Genomic DNA, 19,388 nt, shown 5'->3' on the forward strand with positions numbered 1-19,388 from the left:
CGTGCCTGGGTTTACAAAGTACTAGGGCCCGCCTCCAGCAGGACTAAAGGCCCAGGGTATAGCAGTGATGGCATACTGAGGCAATCTGCTGCTGATAGATCAGTCAGTAGCATGGCTGGACCTAAGTGTGTCTAGCATGGTCAAGTATCTGGAACTCCTGGGTTAGGATCCCAGTCTAAAGGTACATTCGAACATTCGGTAAGAAGTTTGGAGCGTTTGGCACACAGCCCAAGAAAAAAAAATCAGCGCTATAAGAAGGCTGGTCTGTGTGGTCAAGGCGAGGAAGAGTTCCTTACATTCACCTTGTGAATAGGTGCTAGGGAAGATGGTGGCTTCATTCAAGGTGGTTCCCTATGTTTCCTTGAAGACTGCTATAAACATTATTTAGCCAGATTCAGAGAGACGGGCGCATCTTTAGTTCCGCGTAGCGCATCCCATTTGCACTACGCCGATGTAACATAGTGAGGCAAGGCCAGTATTCACAAAGCACTTGCTCCCTAAGTTAGGTCGGCATAGCGCAAATGGCTGCGCCATCTTTTTGGTGGTTTATTTACGCCGGCGTATGTCTTGCGTAAACGGTGTAGCTTACTGCGACGGGCGTACGTACGTTCGTGGATCGGCGTATCTTGCTCATTTACATATTCGACGCGTAAATCCACATACCTGCCCCTAGCGGCCAGCGTAAGTATGCACATTTGATACGTTGGCGTAGGAGACTTACGTCGGTCGTATCTTAGCAACAGTGAGGCGTATCTCATTTTAAGAATGCGCGCAAAGATACTACGGCGCTCATTCGGACTTACGACGGCGTATCTACTGTTACGCCATCGTAAGTCTCTCAGTTGGTGGTTCTTAACCAAATGATTGGCAGAAAGGAAGATCCTTCATGCCGGTTACCTGGGAGGTGGTGGCTATGAAGGCTGGCCTGTAGGGATGGAGGCCAGTCCTGGAAGTGGTCAAGCTCCAAGAGAGCCTTGTCTGTCAAAATTCTAGCGCTTCGGATGGTACGTTTAGCTTAATGGCCTTGGCATTTATATTGCAAGATTATTCCTGTCAGAGTACAATCCGACAGTGCCACACCAGTGGTTTACTTAGTTTACCAAGGAGGCACTAGAAATCGCGCAGCCAGAGGTAAGTAAGCCATGTTCTGGCTTGGACAGAGGAGCTTGTGCCTTCACTGCATGAAATGGACAATTGTCTCTACACCCCGACTTTTTCTGAGCAGATGGCAGAAAAAGGGTACCCCGGACATAAAATTGGCATCCAGGTTCAACAAGAAGTTGGACCGCTTGTGTCAAGGACAAAGGATCCACTCGCCTACGGGACAGATGCGTTATTGACCTCGTGGGACCTGTTCTCACTGGGTTATGCCTTCTCTTCCCCCAGTGCCGTGACTACCGAGGCTTCTATGCAACATCAGAGGGGAACGGAAGCCGGCCTAATTGCAGAGATCGTAAGGGTGGTAGTAGAGGACCCAGGGTCCCTTACATCTTGTCCAGACCTACTTCGCAAGGGCCGGTAGACCATGTATTATAGGATCTGGAAGGCCCATGTTCCTGGTGTGAAACCAAGGGATGGCATCCTCGGAAGTATGTCATAGGTAAAATTCTTACCTTCCTACGGAGATGGAGCTAGCCTTAAGTTCCATCAAGGGTCGGATCTCAGCCTTTTCAGTATTTTCAAAGGAAGCTTGCTTTGCACTCTTTGATCTGGGCCTTTATACAAGGGGTAACGCCTATGATGCCGCGTACACACGATCGGTCCATCCGATGAGAACGGTCTGATGGACCGTTTTCATCGGTTAACCAATAAAGCTGACTGATGGTCAGTCGAGCCTACACACCATCGGTTAAAAAAACGATCATGTCAGAACGCGGTGACGTAAAACACAACGACGTGCTGAAAAAAACGAAGTTCAATGCTTCCAAGCATGCGTCGACTTGATTCTGAGCATGCGTGGATTTTTAACCGATGGTCGTGCCTACTAACAATCGTTTTTTTTTCTATTGGTTAGGAATCCATCGGTTAAATTTAAAACAAGTTGGCTTTTTTTTAACCTATGGATAAATAACCGATGGGGCCCACACACGATCGGTTTGGTCCGATGAAAACGGTCCATCAGATTGTTCTCATCTGTTTGACCGATCGGCATAAGTCTGCCAGTTAGGTCGCCCTTGTGCCCTTGGGATTTGAGTTCGTTTTTGTCGGCTTACAAGGACAGCACCTTGGGCCGATGCACCCTATTTCCCTTCATCCTTCTAACCAGGGAATTGGTGTTCTTGGTTGCGGTAGCCTCTGCTAGAGAGTTCAGTATTGGCAGCTTTCTTTGTATAAGAGCCATACTTAATTATTCTTAAAGTGGAGGTTCACCCTTAAATTACACTTTTTCCCCTTAGATTAATGCTCGTTTTGTCTAGGGGAATCCGCTAGTTGTGTTAAAATATGAGCCGTACTTACCGTTTACGCGATGCATCTTCTCCGCCACTTCCGGGATATGGGTCTTCGGGAGCGGGCGTTCCTTCTTGATTGACAGTCTTCCGAGAGGCTTCCGACGGTCGCATCCAACGCGTCACGATTTTCTGAAAGAAGCCGAACGTCGGTGCACAGGCGCAGTATAGAGCCGCACCGACGTTCGGCTTCTTTCGGCTACTAGTGACGCGATGGATGCGACCGTCGGAAGCCTCTCAGAAGACTGTCAATCAAGAAGGAACGCCCGCTCCCGAAGACCCATATCCCGGAAGCGACGGAGAAGATGCATCTCGAAAACGTGTAAGTACAGCTCATATTTTAACACAACTAGCCGATTCCCCTAGACAAAACGAGCAGGAATCTAAGGGGATTTTTTGAAATAATTTTCTTATGGGTGAACTCCCGCTTTAAGGATAGGGTGATGTTGAAATCCTCACCCATCCCTTTTTTTTTATAAAAGGATCTAGTTTTCTTTTTAATCAAAACATGTCTTGCCTTTTTTTCCCAGAACCTTGTTCTATGGAAGGAAACTTATTACTTTTCTCTAAAGATAGATGAGAGCAGTTAATGGTCTATCTGAAGGTTTCAGATACAGGAAACTGACGTTTTGTTGTGCTGCCAGAAGACCCCAGAAATGGGCAGGCAGCGTTCAAGTCAGCTATTAAAATGGTTACACTGTCTCGTTACAGTGAGAGCAGTCAAGGTCTATCTGAAGTGGCTGCTCAGATGTGGAAAACTGATGTTTGTTGGGCTACCAGGAGGCCCCAGGAAAGGGCAGGAGAATCTCAATCAACTGTTTTCAATATTGATTCATCAGGTTATTATTCAGGCTTGTGCTTTAAGGAAAGGGTTTCCCCCTGTTTCTTTTAGAGTGCACTCCACCTGGACAGTAAGCGCGTCATGCGCGGTGCATTCCTGAGCCTTTATGACTGAGATTTGCAAGGCTGCAACTTGGTGGTCAGTGCATACGTTCACTTAATTCTATCAGGTGGATGTAAGACGGCAAGATGATGCCACTTTTTGGCGCAGTGTGCTGCAGGCAGCAGTATAGGTCCACACGTCTGATGGCGGTCTGCGTTATTTGTGTCTCCCTCCCCTCAGTATGCATTGCTCTGGGACATACCACATAGTAATTACTATGAGGCTCTGTGTCCTGTGATGTACGATAAAGAAAATAGGATTTTTTATAACAGCTTACCTGTAAAATTATTTTCTTGGAGTACATCATGGGACACAGAGCTCCCTCCCCTCTTGTTTGGGGATATTGGGACACTTATTGCTTTGCTACAAAAACTGAGGTGCTCTCGTTATGGGAGGGAACTTCCTGTCTAATTGATTACACCAGTGTCCAGCACCTGAAGGTGAGATATAAACCCACTTAGTAATTATTCTGAGGCTCTGTGTCCCGTGATGTATTTCATTTTTTTTTTTCACTTTTCTTATCTTTTCCAATGGGCCTTATTTTTTAATGCAAATAAAATATATGAAGTAGAATTCTCTTATTTTGTCATGAAGGAGACCAACACAAGCAAAGTGTGATAACTTATAGTACCACTAAACTCTGATTAGGCCTAGGTTCACATTTCAGAAATTTGGCATGCAATGTAACATGTCAAATTCCATGCCAAATCGGCGGCTATTGACGCTGACTTTGCGGCGCTTCACCGATTCCCAAAAGTAATTTCTGTATTACTTTTGGCGACTTTGGGGTGCAATTTGTATAGACATCTGTTTACCAACCCGCACAGATGTCTCTGAAATCGCCCCCTGAAGTCGGGACTGACATGCGGGAATGAAATTAGGTGAGTTCATTATCATTCCCGCTGTCCATGTGAACCTGGGCTTAAAAAAGCACATTTTCATTTTTTCTTAATTAAAAAAAAAATACCTTCCAAATCTCCAATGGATTCCAAAACACATTTTATGAGCACTTTATTTTGTCCACTTATGATTACTGCTTTTTGCACATTGAGTTAATTTGGCAATGTTTCATCCTTTTAATACTCTTATGTTTTTAAGTAAAACTCCAGACAACTTTTTTTATTTTTATTTTTTAAGTTATAAATGGAATAGAAAGAGAGCCCTCTCCTCTTCACTCGGATAGATTTTTTCCTTACTTTCTGTTGTGTCATTTTTTTTTTCCTTTTTTTTTTTATAACCACTTCAGACTCAACCCAAAAAAGGACAAACGAGACCTGCTCACGGTCTTTCCGCCCATAACGTCTCTTATAAGGTTTCGCATCATGTGTGGTGTTTTTTTGTTTTTTTTGTGGGGGTATATATATATATATATATATATATATATATATATATATATATATATATATATATATATATATATATATATATATATATTAATTCCCCCCCCCCCCCGAGAGGTTATTCATTGTTGTACATACAATAATTATAGTGAACCTTATTACCTCAGGGCATGATCAGCTGAAGTATACCCGTAATTCTTCAATTTATTTCCCCCTCACCTCTAATCCCTCTCCGCCCCCCATCGCCACGTATCCCCCCCCTCCCCGGATCTGTATATCTAGTTGGTGTTTAGCTTGTTTGTATATTTTCTCACCTGTCTGTTTCTGTCATTCCCTGTACAAATTTTTCTGATGTTTTAAAAGCTTTCCATTTCTCCCATATCTCTTCATATCTATCTTCCCCTCCGAATTCTCCTCGAGCAAGATACTCCATTTCTGCTATGTAATCTACTCGCTGTATCAATTCTTTTATTGATGGCCTCTTTGGATGTAGCCAGTATTTTGGGATTAGGCCCTTTGCTGCGTTTAGCAGCGCAGGGACCAAAGTTAGTCCGTACTGTTTTTTTGTTTTATTTGTTCCATGAAATAAGCAAGTCCAAGGATTGCATAAGATCTTTTCCTCTGTATTGCTTCTATATAGTCTAAAATTTCTTTCCAATATTCTTGTATTCTCGGGCAATCCCACCAGATGTGCATTGTTGTTCCCTTTTGCTTATAAAACCTCCAACAAAGCGCTGAGTTGTTTGGATGTATTTTGCTCATTCTCTCTGGGGTCAAATGCCAACGTACCATGCACTTGTAGTTTGCTTCAATGGTGGTAATATCGGACGCAAAGTTATAAACTGCACCTATCATTTGTCCCTCGCTATCTTTTTACCCAAGTCATCTCCCCACTTTTCTACGCTTGGCAATGTTCCCTGCGTCTCTATATCCGTTAATATGCCATATACCAACGATATTCAATGTTTCAGTGGCTTATCAATGCTGCATATCTTTTCTATTGGGGTTAATGTTTTATCATCCCTAATCGGCTGTGGTAAGGTGCTCACAAAGTGTTTTAACTGAAAGTACTCCCATTCACTCAAGTATTTATCCACTTCTACTGTTTTTATTTCTTGTCTTAAACCTATTTTACCTTGTGTAACAATATCTCTTAATTTTTTAGCTCAAAGTTGCTTTCCCATCTGTGTCTTATTGCCTGGTGGAAAAAAAATTGTGCCTGCTAGTGAAATTAATGGGGAGTTGTACTCCCATTTTTCCCGCCTACATACTGTGTCCCATATTTTAAATACATTCTTTGTTATATTGTGAGTGTCCGTGCCCAGTTTTCTAACTTTAGGTGGTATCCAAACATTCTTATTTATTTGTGTCATGCTTAATATATCTTCCATCTGTACCCACTTTTTTTTTGGTGTGTGTGTTTGTCCATTCTGCCAACCTTGCCAATATTACTGCATAATAATATCTTTTTATATCTGGGAGTGCCAACCCGCCGTTTTTTTTTTTCCTACTCAGGAGTGTGTCGTTTACTCTAGCCTTTTTGCCCTGCCAGATATATTTCAAGATTACTGTTTTAATTATCTTAAAAAAACTTTGTGGTATTCTTATGGGAAGCATTTGAAATTTCTAGATTATTTTCGGTAGTGTCATCATTTTAAAAGCATTGATCCTACCAATCCAGGAGATAGGTTTCCTTGCCAGTCTTTTCAAGTCTTTTTTTTTGTTTCATTAAGGGAACAAAATTTGCCAAGTGAATGGAAATTCTTTCTGTAGTTTTTCTTCTTCTTTTTTATTTATACCCAAATTCAAGATAACCGTTTTTATGGGATTTATTTTAAAATTAGAGAGTTCCCCGTATTTTTTTATTTCTTTTATAACGTTGGGCAATGAAAGTCTGGGTTTGGTCAAATATAGGAGTATGTCATCTGCGTACACCGCCACCTTGTGTTCCTCCTCCCCCACTCTCACCCCCCCCCCTATGTCCGGATTGTTTCGAATTTTAGTTAATAATGGTTCCAGTGATATTACATACAGGAGGGGTGAGAGTGGGCAACCCTGCCTGGTCCCCGTTTTTCATTTCAATCACAGACGACACACTCCCTTTGACCTTCACCCTAGCAGTCGGATGGTTATACAAATTTTTTACCCATTTCATAAATCTAGGTCCTAGGCCTATGCTCCACAAGGTGTCCATCATAAACCCCCAGTCCACTCTGTCTATCTATTGACATGAGTACGACTGGGGGTTTCTTCTTTTTGCCTTGCTGTAGTAACAATATGGTTCTTATGCTATTATCTCTCCCTTCTCTGCCTTTTACAAAACCTGCTTGATCTGTGTTTATCAGGTCTAGCATTAATATTTTTATCCTTGTTGCCAATATTTTTGCATATACCTTTATGTCGGCATTCAACAGAGCTATTGGGCGATAGTTGGAACACAAAGTTCCATATTTTCCAATCCTAGGAATAATAGAAATGTTGGCAAGAAGAGATTCTTTTCTTATTTCTTCTTCTTCACCTATTTTATTAAAATAGTTGCAAAGCTCTGGGACCAAAAGTTCTTTACATTTTTTGTAGTACTTAATCAGCAATCCATCCGGGCCTGGACTCTTGCTCCCTGGCATTTCCTGAAAGGCTTTATAGATTTCCTCCTGAGTAATTGGGTGATCTAGGGATTCAATGTCCTCTTGAGATATCTTTGGTAGATTAACTTCTTCTAGATATTCTTTAATTTTTGTTTTTCTGATTTCTTCCTGCTCTTGAGTCTCCTTGGTTCGGATAGAATATAATGTGCTGTAAAAGGTCTGAAAGGCCTCTGCGCTTTCGGAGGTTTTATATTTCATCTGCCCTGCCTGATTTTTTTTTTTTCAATATAATTTATATATTTTTTTCCTTAGATACTCTGGCTAGATATTTCCCTGGTTTGTTCCCCCACTTATATCTTTCTTTTGCAACATTTTTGAATATATTTCTGGTTTTAAGTTTCATCATGTCCCTAAGCTGGGCCCTCTTTATTACTATTTTCTAGTATACTTAATTTTCTCCTTGTTCTTTGTGTTTTTGTTCAAGTTCATTTAACTCCGCTGTTATTTTTTTCATATTCGCCTCTCTTGCCTTCTTTTTCCCCGCCCCTATGGAGATTAGCTTTCCCCTAATGTACGCCTTATGGGCTTCCCATATTGTAGCTACACTCACATCTGGACTATTGTTTATCGTAAAGTAACACTCCAGCTGTGTCATTTGAGTACAAAGTAAAAAAGAATCTCCCCAAAGAAGACAGAGGCAGCAGAGTAGGAAAGGGTGGAACTTTTGTTCCTTTTTTGTTGCTATATGCTCAGTGAATTTACCTTACTTCCTGTTGTATCATATGGACAGGAAATAATGGGAATAAGAAGGTGAAAGAGAATAGGAGTGCCACAATAAAGGTGGTGAGTCCAAGTATATTTGAGTCCAACTAGAAGGGAAGTGAGGGATTATATCAAGACCAACTGCTAAAGCTTGCTTTTAGAGTAAAGGAGACAATTTTATTCTAGACTTAACCACCATTATCCACTAAGATTCTACTTAAACAAGCAGTTTAAGCCACAATGGCCTTATAGTCCCAGTAACATGTTGGACTGAATAAATATAGCTTTGGTGTGGAACTCCTATTTTCCTTGCTCCTTCCATTGTTCACTTGAGGTGCCTCCATGTTGGAGAGCTGTACAGCTACGGTCATTATGCTGCACAATATGGACTCCCGTCACAATAGCTATCCACTTATCTACATCTGCTGAGCAATCGAACCTTAAAGCGGAGGTCCACTGATTTTTTTTCTTTTTTTTTTTAAGTCAGCAGCTACAAATACTGCAGCTGCTGACTTTTAAAATAAGAACACTTACCTGTCCAGCGCTCCCCGCGATGTTGGCAGCCGAGGCCGACCTGTCCCTCGGTCCTCAGATGCTGCCGTCGCCATTTTCCTTAATGGAATCAGCAAGTGAAGTCTTGTGGCTTTACCTCCTAGTTCCCTACTGCACATGCGCAACTCACGTTGTTCAATGCCACTGGTCCCTGCTGTCTTCTGGGACCCATGTGTCTCCCAGAAGACAGCGGGGGGCGCCGGACGTGGTGTAGACTGTGGCAGATCTGCGGGGGTCTATGCCTGGAAGTGGGTGCAAATACCTTTAAAGCAGAGCTCTGCTGTAAAAAAAATATTAAAATCCAGCAGCTACAAATACTGCAGCTGCTGACTTTTAATACTAAGACACTTACCTGTCCTGGAGTCCAGCGACGTCGGCAGCAGAGGACGAGCAATCGCTCGTCTCTCGGCTGCCCCCACCACCATCCTTGGTGAGGGAATTAGGAAGTGAAGTGTTGCGGCTTCACTGCTCGGTTCCCTACTGCGCATGCGCGAGTCGCGCTGCGCCGTCCTTACAGGTCCCTGCTGTGTTCTGGGAGCCGTGTGTTTCCCAGAACACAACAGGGGGGGGGGGGGCGGGACAGTGGCATACTGCCCGCAGGTCCCCGCAGAGTATATTCCCGGAAGTGGGTGCAAATACCTGTCTTAGACAGGTATCTGTACCCCCTCCCCCCTGAAAGATGCTAAATGTGACACTGGAGAGGGGGAGGGTTCCAATGAGCGGAAGTTCCACTTTAGGGTGGAGCTCCGCTTTAACAGGGGTTTTAGGTCACTCTGTCCAAAGCTGCAAAAAAATATTTTGTCTACTGTAAAATTGACTAGACCTGGTGATAGTCCTATGATGTCATATTCTAAATTTGATGTGGGTATGACTTTGACATATGTATACACTAATTGGAACATGCATGCTTAAACAATTTACTCTTTTTGCCACAGTATTTGCCTTATCTTTTCACTCAATTGAGTATTCTCCTTTGTCCACAGGCAAAGAACCATAGTAATACCACTTTTTATATAAAGCAGCATCTTGTTTACTTGAATTTTGACCCGTGAGTTAATCTTTTCTTACTGCAGGGGTCAAGAACCTATGGCCCGCGGGCCGTACTCGCTGAATGTCCGTCCCGTTAGTGCGCATGATGAACTCGCATGCACTCAGCCCGCGGACGTTTTTAGTAAGAGCGGAGCAGGGATCAGGAAACTCAATGTGAACACAGGAGAGACACATAGCAGTGCTGAAGACAGCAGGAGCTTCCGGAGTTAACTTCCCAGCTGATTGGCTGCTAGGTGGCCCTAGAAACCAATCCCCAGCTTGTTAATATTAAAAAATAACTCCAGAAACTCCCGCTGTCTTATCAGCACTGCTGTGTGTCTCTCTTGTGTTCTCATTCAGCTTGCTGCTCCACTCTGCTCTGTCTGCATAGGGCAAGGTGGGAAAGGGCAGAGCTGCGGGGGGTTGTGTAATATGCAGGGGGTGTGTGTGTGTGTGTGGGGGGGGGGCGGCTGTGTAATATGCAGGGGGGGGGCTGGGTGATGTGCAGGGGTGCTGTGTAATGTGAATGGTTCTAGAGGTCTCTCACAAATTCCCTTGTCTAAAATCTAAAAAGCAAACTTTTTAAAGTTTCCGGTGTTTGTTTTCATTATTACTGTTATAAGTTCTGTTCTTGTATTTTTTTGACTATTATCATACAGCGGGGTATAGAGATCAGTGCACTGCTATAAAGTTAATACCATCTTAATGCGCAGCAAGGAAGTTTTCACTTTTATAACACCAGCATTGTTGGCCAGGTGTCACAAGGAAAGGGTCTGGAGACATGCTGGAGCTGCATGAGAGCAATGAAGAAGGGTGAGTATAAGTTGAACAAACTAATCACTGTATGGAAAGGGGGATGGGAGACCCTGCAGCGATGCCACAGGTTGAACCTGCATGTTCCCTTGAGTGAACTGGCTTTGTATTTGTGAAGCACCTTAAAGTGAAGTAAACCTGTACTGTTATTATTACTATGTTAAGATTATTACTATCTTTATTTATTAGCAGGTGAATGCGGCCCTCCATGCATTCACATACATTGAATTCGGCAGTGGAAAAAGGTTGCTGACCCGTCTTACTGGTTCCACCCTCCTGATTAATTACATTGCACGCTATTTTTAATCACCATGGACAGCAGATCTTTTCAGCAGTGTGAGATGTGAAAAGATGCTGTTTAGCCATTGAGACCTGTGGACATTACTTAGACTAGGGACAGGTTAATAAGCTATGAATAAATAAAAATAGTGCTTGACATTTAGTCTACGTGCTGTAATGTCGAAATAGGTCATGTAAATGATTACTGAATAAAAAAAAAGTCTTTGAAGTGAAAGTATAAGATGATATATTTTCCGGTTTATTGACAGACAGAAGACAATGAAAATACACCACAGATATAACATTACCGTTGCCCATAAAAACAATATCAAAGTAATAAATGGCATACAGGGACAGAAAAAGCAGAATGAAAACATTACAATTAAACATTTCTAACTAGTATTTGTAAGATGTCAAAGATGGTATAACATTGACAGGACGATAAACCGCAGGCTGATAGCCCTCTGAAGCTCCTTGCAGGAGCTGAAGGCCACTTCCCGGGTCTCTTCGGCATCGTGCCATGGCTTCTTTGTAATTCAATTTCTCTTTGGTAAGAGGATCAATGATATTCTTTTCATAATTTGACTCATCTTGTATCAGAGTAGCCAACTCTTTGGTGATCATACCCTGCTCTATTGCATTTGAGAGGGGAATTCTCCCTGTCTTTTTGGTATCAATCAAGCCTCCAGTAAGGTATTGGACCTCCAGATATGGCAAAGCTGTTTCTTTAGTCATAAGTCCCTTCTGCACAGCTTCTCCTACAGACAATCGTTTCTTAGTCACTGGATCCTCCACACCTGTGAAAGCCTTTTGAGCATTGAGTAAGTTTTGTGGATTACTGCTGTCAATAACACCTCTGTCTATAGCTTTATTAACAGAATACCTATCTTTGCTAACTATGTCAATTATGCCACCAGTAGCTGCTTGAGCTTCCAAAAGCTTTTGACCCGTTGCTGGATCTATTAATTTTCTTGTGACTGCACTCCTGACTGTACACTTGGTGTCAATAGTAGTGTCATAGATCCCAGCAATAGGAAAGCTATCGTCTTGGAATATTTTAGGTGCACTTTGACTTTGGGTGAAAAAACTACGTGTTTGAGCTTGGCTATTAGGGGAAGTCAATGGTGACTTGGATCCAATTATGGAACCAATGGAATTAGCCTGGGGTTTGTTTTCTCCAGCCACAAGAAGAGCAAATTCTGAAATTGGAATTTTGCCATCTCTGTACATTTGTAATTCCTCTTTTGTGATTTTCCTGCTTCTTAGAGCATCTTCAATAGAATACTGCTTTCCACTCTTCTTGTCTAACAAGACAGAAATTTCCCCACTAGATCCCATTGTAGAAATTTCCTCCCAGTCACACTCTAATTCTTGCAATTGAATGTACTGATTGCGGTCTATAATGCCTCTCTTGTATGCTTCATATGGTGACATTTCTTTCCCAGTATCCGGATCCAGGATAGATATTTTTGTGGATACATTGGTCTCTCTCATTTGTGTCTCTTGATTGCGTTCTTCACGATTGACCCGGGACTGCAAATCCCTAATGTTTCTTTCCTTTTCATATATGTTGTCCTTTTCCTTAAGAATTTTGGATTCCAGAAGGGACAGTTCCTGACCCATTTGCATTCTCTTCTGGCGTTCATTCTCTGCCTTTTGTGTAAGAAGTTCAGATTCCTTGCTTAAAAACACACTCTTCTGCTGCTGTTGTCTCCTTAGTTCCAATAACTCTTTTTCTATTGCCGACTTCTCTTGCTGTGCCTGAGCTCTAGCTTTTTGAAGATCTGTTTCTTCTTTGGACCATGTCTTTTTTGTTGTGTCTGTCCTATCAATCTTTTCTTTTAGTCTTCTTGATTCATCTTCCATGTCCTGTCTGGCATTTCTCTCTTTGATACACAGCTCTCGCAATCTGGCCCTCTCACTTTCCAGTACCTTATCTTTCTCCACTCTGATGACTTCTTTGTAGATTGTTTTTTCCAGAGATTTTTCTCTCTGTAGGATGTCTATCTTCATTTGCAGATTCTTACATTCTCTTTCAATATTTAGCATCTGTGTTCTTTCATTACCCAAATCACTGCGCAGGGAAGCTGCTGATTTTTCCAAAATTGGATCCCTTTCCACCTTCACCACCTCCTCCATAACAATCTTTTCTTGCACAGGTGGAGGTCTTTCCTCAATCTCTTTAATTCTCATAGTTATCTGTCGCAGTTCTTTTTCTGCATTAAGTTTCTTATCTCTTTCTTCCTGGAAATTCAGCAGCCTCTCTTTTTCTTCTACAAGAGCACGCAATTGTTGAACCTCACGCTCCAAGCGACGCCGGTTGCTGACCTCCTCATCCAGTGTCCTGCTTAAGCGGTGGTGATCTTCTGTCAACTTGGGGTCTTTCTGTACATGGACAATCTCTTGCACCACAACTCTCTCTTCTGGTTTCCTTCTCTCTAACAACATGTACTTGCTTTGTAAGTCATATACTAAGCTCTCCATTTCCCTCCTTCTTTGAGATTCATCTCTTACTTCTTGACGCAGACGTTCTGCTTCTCTGATTAACACAGGGTCATTTTCATATTTAACAACCTCTTTGTTCACTACTTTTGTCTCTATTTTTGACCTTTCTGTCCTCCAATCATCCCTCTCCTTGGACAATTTGGATTTCTGGTCTATGTACCTAGTGTTGGTGGACTCTAGGTCTTTCACTTGCCCCCTCAATCTGTCTATTTCTTTCATCACTTCTGGGCTCTTTTCCAACTTAACTACTTCTTGGACAATTTCCTTATATTCTACCACTGGTTTTTGTGACTTCAACATAAACGCTTCATTTTGGGTAGTTTCCAGTTGCTTTTCGTGATGAGATTTTTTGGATGTGACATCCTGTAGAGCAACTTTCAATCTAGCAATTTCCTTTTCAGTCTCTGGCTGCACTAAGAACACCTCATTGACCCTTTCTTTAATCTCCACCTTGGGCTTCTGTTTCTCTACCACAAAATACTTGGACTGCAACTCTGATAACTCTCGGGTCAGGGTTATACTTTTATTTCTTTCTTCTTCAATCGATGTTTTAAGCCTGGCTGCCTCTTTCAGGATTTCAGGGTCTTGTTCTACCTTCTTTACTTCCTTTACTATGACCTTAGGTTCAACTGACTCGATCAGTTTTTCTAGCTCTTCTGTTCTGTTTCTCAGTTTCACAATGTTTTCCTGCAGGGACTTTCTGCGGAAGGTCTCATCGTCAATCTGTAGCTGCAATGCCCGTGTTGCCTTTAACATCTCAGGGTTTCTTTCTAGCTTGACTACTTCTTTTAGCACCACTTTTTCCTTCACATTAGGTTGCTTCTGCTCAAGTACTAGCACTTCCATTTTGAAGCGTTCTAAGGCTTGTGAAAGGGAATTGTTTTCTTCTTTGAGGGTTTTAATCTCTTTTCTCAAGGTCTGGGCTTGCGATTCTAGATTTGGGTCTTTTTCTATTTCTGTAACTTCTTTGGTCAGCAGTTGTGGCTTGTTGCTTTTCCTCTGGTTTTCCAAAGTCGCCAGTTTTTTACTTACTATGTCTATCTCAGACTGAGAATTTCCTCTTTCTTTGAAGGTATTGTCAGCTTGGGATTTCATTGCTGCTATTTCACTCTCCAGCTTAGGATCTCTGTAATACTGTACCATTTCCTTTTCCTCCAGCCTCTCCACAGGTCTTTGTGTCTTTAGTAGAAGGATTGTCTTCCTGTTCTCTTCCAATTTTTGCTGCACCTGTGCCACCTTTACTTTCTCCTCTTCCAGTTCCTTTGACAAATTCTCTGATTCCTTGACTGATCTCAGGGAATTCTCTGAGCGTAGGTTTTGCTGCATTGATAGCTGAACTCCATCATGAGTATCTGACTGAAGAAACAAACAATATTAAAATAGTATAAATCGGATTCCTTGCAACAAGAAAAAGAACAATTATATACAGTATGCTCAAATTTTTCTTTAGCCTTCAGGTGATTTTTTTTAAAATCCAATCTACAACTGTTTTAACTACACCATATATGTGCGGATCTGTATAAGAAATTTACATATAAGGTTGGGCCACATACTCTTATGAGTGCCAAATTCCTCCAACTTTTATGTGTTGTTTGTTACCAATAGCTGTTAGGTCTTCATGTTTTTTTGATAAGTATTTCTAATCGCTTAAAAAAGGGCTGTGTTCCTGATAAAGGTTATTTCTTCAATATATCATTTGTTTTATCCATGTTTCAGTACAACATAGTATTTGCTGTAGTTTGAATGTTACAACCATTGTTCCTATTCTGTTTTTCAACATTCAGTGTTTCCAGGTGGTAAATCTTTGTTTTTCTCCATATTATTTGGCCACGTATTTATTGCTATCCTTTGTTAGGTAACACATTCTCTATACTCCTGTGTGAGATTAAACCAACTATGAATGGAGATAATACATAAAAAGTCTGATGTTATAATACCTTGTCTAAAACCTTTTTGGCAAACTCCATTTGGTTCAGTTGCTGCTTGCTCTCCACTGCTGCCTCCGTGTATCGCTTCACCAAATCCTTTTGCTATAAAAGAAGCAGAGATAAGGGATTTGTTCTCAGATTATATCAAGTGATCAAATTCCAACAGTATTCAGAAGGAAAGAAAAGTGTAAAGTGAATAACATTGATTATTTCATGACAATGGCACTTGAAAGTGGGTGGGATATATTAGGCAGCAAGTGAACATGTTGTCCCTGAGGTTAATGTGCTAAAAGTAAAAACAATTTGCAAGTGTAAGAATTTGAGCCTAATTGTAATGGCTTAATGACTGGTTCAGAGCAACTCCAAAACAGCCGCTCTTGTGGGATGTTCCTTGTCTACAGTGATCAGAACCTACCAAAAGTGGTCCAAGGAAGGAAAACTAGCGAACTAACAACAGAGTCATGGGCGGCCAAGGCTCATTAATGTATGTGAGCAGTGAAGGCAGGCCTTTTTTGGATTGTGTTGGGAAGGGTCAGAATCTCCACAAGGTTATTTTACCATCTGCATCCATTTAAAATATAGAATATAAAATAAAGGCGCGACACGTCACCGTGGATGAATTCCGCGCAGATTTTGATCCGATGGTGAGTACAAGCCATCGGATCCAATTTCGGAGGAGGAATCTCCGCTGGAAACGGTCCAGCGGACCGTTTCCAGCGGAGATCCCCTCGTGTGTACGGGGCCTTATGGAAACCCTCCAAGCAAAAAAGACCCGATACAAATTTTACCCATCCCCAATTAAAAGCATTGGCTGGAGCTGGGCATAAAATTATATTACATAATGGCTTTTGAAACGGTTATATGAAAGATATACTTTTTGTTTAAGGAAATGTATATTCGTTGGTGCATTGTGACCCACCTGGCTTTCAATGCTTTCCCGAACAGTGTTGAGTTTTGGCATCTTGGCAGCAGAGACAATGGAGCTGTCCAGGGTGGAGCAGTATCTGTCAGCCTGAGTCTCATAATCCTTTCAGAAAAACAAGGTTGAATGAGTCAACATTTTGAGGTCAGTAGCTGTAGTTCTCCTAAGTAAATGGCAAATCTAAAATAAACTTCCACAATACAGTTAGCTATTTTGTAAGTTGAACAAATACTTGTGAAACTGCAGGGGCAGTCTTACAGTAAGCTGGCTGACTGTACACGAGTAGAAATTAGTTCAACATTTTTTGTTTTAGGAATGTTTGCTCGATTTTTTTTTTTTTTGGATTGTTGGTGGACTGAAGTGACAAGAAAATTGGAAGGAGCTGGATGTAAAAACTTCCTTGAACAAACAAAACTTTAACCGTGATTGTGTTTTTTTTTTTTTTTTTTTTTTACAGAAAATTAAATACATTCCAAAATCAAATGTTAAGAAGCACACAACATTTTGAATTGCTTTCAAAAAACATTTTGTAAAATTATCAAATGAAGTGAGAATTGCACAAATCTTTGTATGAATATTTATTCAAAAATCCTATTGTGTATGGCCTGCTTTAATCATAAAGAAGCTAAGGCTTCACTGGGTACTGTGGGAGTTTTAGCTGACAGGGCACATCTAACAACAAACCAGGACAGAGGACTGTACTTACATTTAGAGAGTTGGTCAGATCCTTAGAAAGCTTCAACATATTGTTCTTCTCTGGTTCCTTTCTCTGGATCTCCTCTACAAGCCTCTGAAATTACAATATGCATTCAAATCAAAATTTCTTATACAATGCAAAGGGTTTTAATATTGTTTGAGAGTAACAGTAAATAAAATAAGTCTTCAGTGAGCTAAATATGTGAAAATAACGAGTATATGTGCATATGCCCAATGAGTCATCAAAACTTGTGGTGACAACACACCGCTATACAGGAACATCCACGTCTGCAAATGATGGAACAAATGAATGGTGATCTGACTGTCTATCAGAAGACTCCCAGCAAAAAAGGAAAACTCAGAGGGAGGTTGGTTGAATCCTTCCCATATGCTCACTCCTCTGCTGCCAGTTCCAGCAATGTCTTATCGTATGGGAAGAATTCAAGCCATGGTTTACCCACGCAGGGACGATATTAAACAGGCACATGCAAAAAACAGTGTATGTACGTATGATAATTAACATAACTGTAAACTGTTACCATGACCAAAGAGGGCCAGGGTAGAGGTAAGGCAAGCTATACTGTACTGTCCCCTAAAGGGATATCCGTCTTTGTCTAATAGCCTTCATATCAGGAATGAAGAGGAAAAGGAGACGGAGGAAGAAGAAAAAAAGAGAAAGAAGAGAGAGAGAGGGCAAGTACCACTGATGCGGGAACTGCACAATCAAGTTTTACAGTCGACCATAGCTTTTTTTTTTTTTTTTTTTTTATTTCTAACTTCTATCTCTAGCTACATTTTTAAACCCAAAGACACTGTCACATGATTATCAGAAACACCTGCTCTCTGTCTGCTTCTTTGTAGTCTTCAACAGCAGGGTGAAAAAATATGTTGGCAATAGAAGTGACCACCTGATCCTTGCCTACCACACCCCCGTCCATTAGGATACTCGGGTGGATAGATGGGATGGATGACATTGCTCCTGTGAGTCTGCCTCATATTCCACTTAGAGACATGACCAAGGGGTTATGGGAAGAATGGCCTGCTTGCCAAAACCCATGTCACCAAAATGTGACAATGGCACTTTTGGTAACACTATACCACTTTGAAAGAGAAACAACACTGATGTGACTGCTGTTTATTGTTAGAAAACGGGGTTAGAAGTAATTAAAAAAAAAGTACAAACAGTTATTTGATTAAATATTTAGGGGGAAAGGACACCAAAACCTTTTTTTTTTATTTGTCAGAAGTTCAGATTTAATACAGTGCCATATCCACAACACCAATGTACTATTTTGAGTGGGATTAGCTTTTAACTATTGTGCTGTGTAAGGAAGTCCAAAGCAAACTTACCTTCTGGCTTTGGAGCTTGTAGCTGACCTGACTTGGACTATCTGATGATGTGATCTGGTTGCGTGGAAGTCCTTTTAGCCAAGAGTCCAAGTTTTCACTAGCAGATTTAAACTGCTGATATGGTAGGTTGGTGTCTCTGAGCATCTTTTCTCTGCAAACAATAAAATAAAAATTAGCAATTTTATGTTAGTAAGCACATCTGTTTACTGTGATTTACAGTCTCATGTTTCATAATGATTGTCCTTTTCTCTAGGGGCTAAGCAATATTTGATGATGCTCCATCTTAAAGTGGTTGTTAAACCACTTTCAGTAATATACACTATCCGTTCTGTATCCTAATAGAGTGCCTCCCTGTCTCTGTGTTTCATTAAAAAAACTCTCACGGCAGCTCCCGGCGCTCATGTAACCGGCCATGTCTCCTCTCTGCCCATCTGATATAAGCAGTGGGCGTTGCCAAGGTTTCCCTGCTGACGTCAGAAGGACACAAGGAGGAGAGGAGAATGGAGACATGACCGGTCATGATTGCTGGGAGCCGCTGTGAGATATGGTGAAGGGGGTATTTTTTTAATGAAACACAGAGACAGCACGGCACTCGATTAGCATACAGAACGGATTGTATATAGATATATATATTTTATTCCTGCAGCAGGAGGGGGTGGGGCATAAGCAATATCAGTTTAAATTGTGAAATAATGATTAAAAATTAACTAGTAAATGAATAATGAAGTAAAAATACCCTTATATAGAAAAATAGTACACATAACAAACATAATTATTATTATTCTTTACATACATAGAGAAAAACAGCTGAGATGGACTAAAGGGTTTTGTTATAACGAAGGAACAGTCCCTAAAAATGGGGGACAGTTGGGAAAGCCATATACCCATAATTACAGATTGAATGCTCCTAAGCCTTACTATTAGTCATAATAAAGTTTATCTCTAGGCAAAACCTTTTTTAGTTTTGGATAGCATGGGGATGGGTTAGACCCTCTGTCAAGTTATAATTGCTGTCTGGGTCCCTATTGGGTACGTTCACACGTTTGTTTGCCATAATGAAAAAGAAAGTTAGAGGAAATACAATTGTAGTGTTGTCCACAAAATAAAATTCAAGGATAAACCTTCTAGAGGAGAAACGTTCCAGGGACAACTATCTAAGAGGGGAATTTCCCTCACTCTGGGAGACTTCCTTTTGTTAAAGGGACACAAACAGAAAAAAATATACTTGCAGGGGTTT

The 19,388-nt window shown here is 41.2% G+C and overlaps 2 protein-coding genes across 4 annotated transcripts in view; one reads left to right on the top strand and one right to left on the bottom strand.

Moving 5' to 3' along the window:
• The window catches only part of TEN1 (TEN1 subunit of CST complex), a 112,670-nt gene that overhangs the window by 36,569 nt on the left and 56,713 nt on the right, over positions 1-19,388 (top strand). The window lies entirely within an intron of this gene.
• EVPL (envoplakin) overlaps positions 10,987-19,388 on the bottom strand; it is a 91,942-nt gene continuing 83,540 nt past the window's right edge. The window contains exons 17-21 of the mRNA XM_040329974.1: positions 18,152-18,302; positions 16,812-16,895; positions 16,103-16,210; positions 15,193-15,285; positions 10,987-14,611 (exon numbers count right to left, since the gene is read on the bottom strand). Of these exons, the coding sequence (XP_040185908.1) occupies positions 11,147-14,611; positions 15,193-15,285; positions 16,103-16,210; positions 16,812-16,895; positions 18,152-18,302 (3,901 nt within the window). The 3' untranslated portion in view covers positions 10,987-11,146. The remainder of the gene's footprint in view (positions 14,612-15,192; positions 15,286-16,102; positions 16,211-16,811; positions 16,896-18,151; positions 18,303-19,388) is intronic.

Source organism: Rana temporaria, chromosome 12 (assembly GCF_905171775.1).
Source record: "Rana temporaria chromosome 12, aRanTem1.1, whole genome shotgun sequence".
Taxonomy (NCBI): domain Eukaryota; kingdom Metazoa; phylum Chordata; class Amphibia; order Anura; family Ranidae; genus Rana; species Rana temporaria.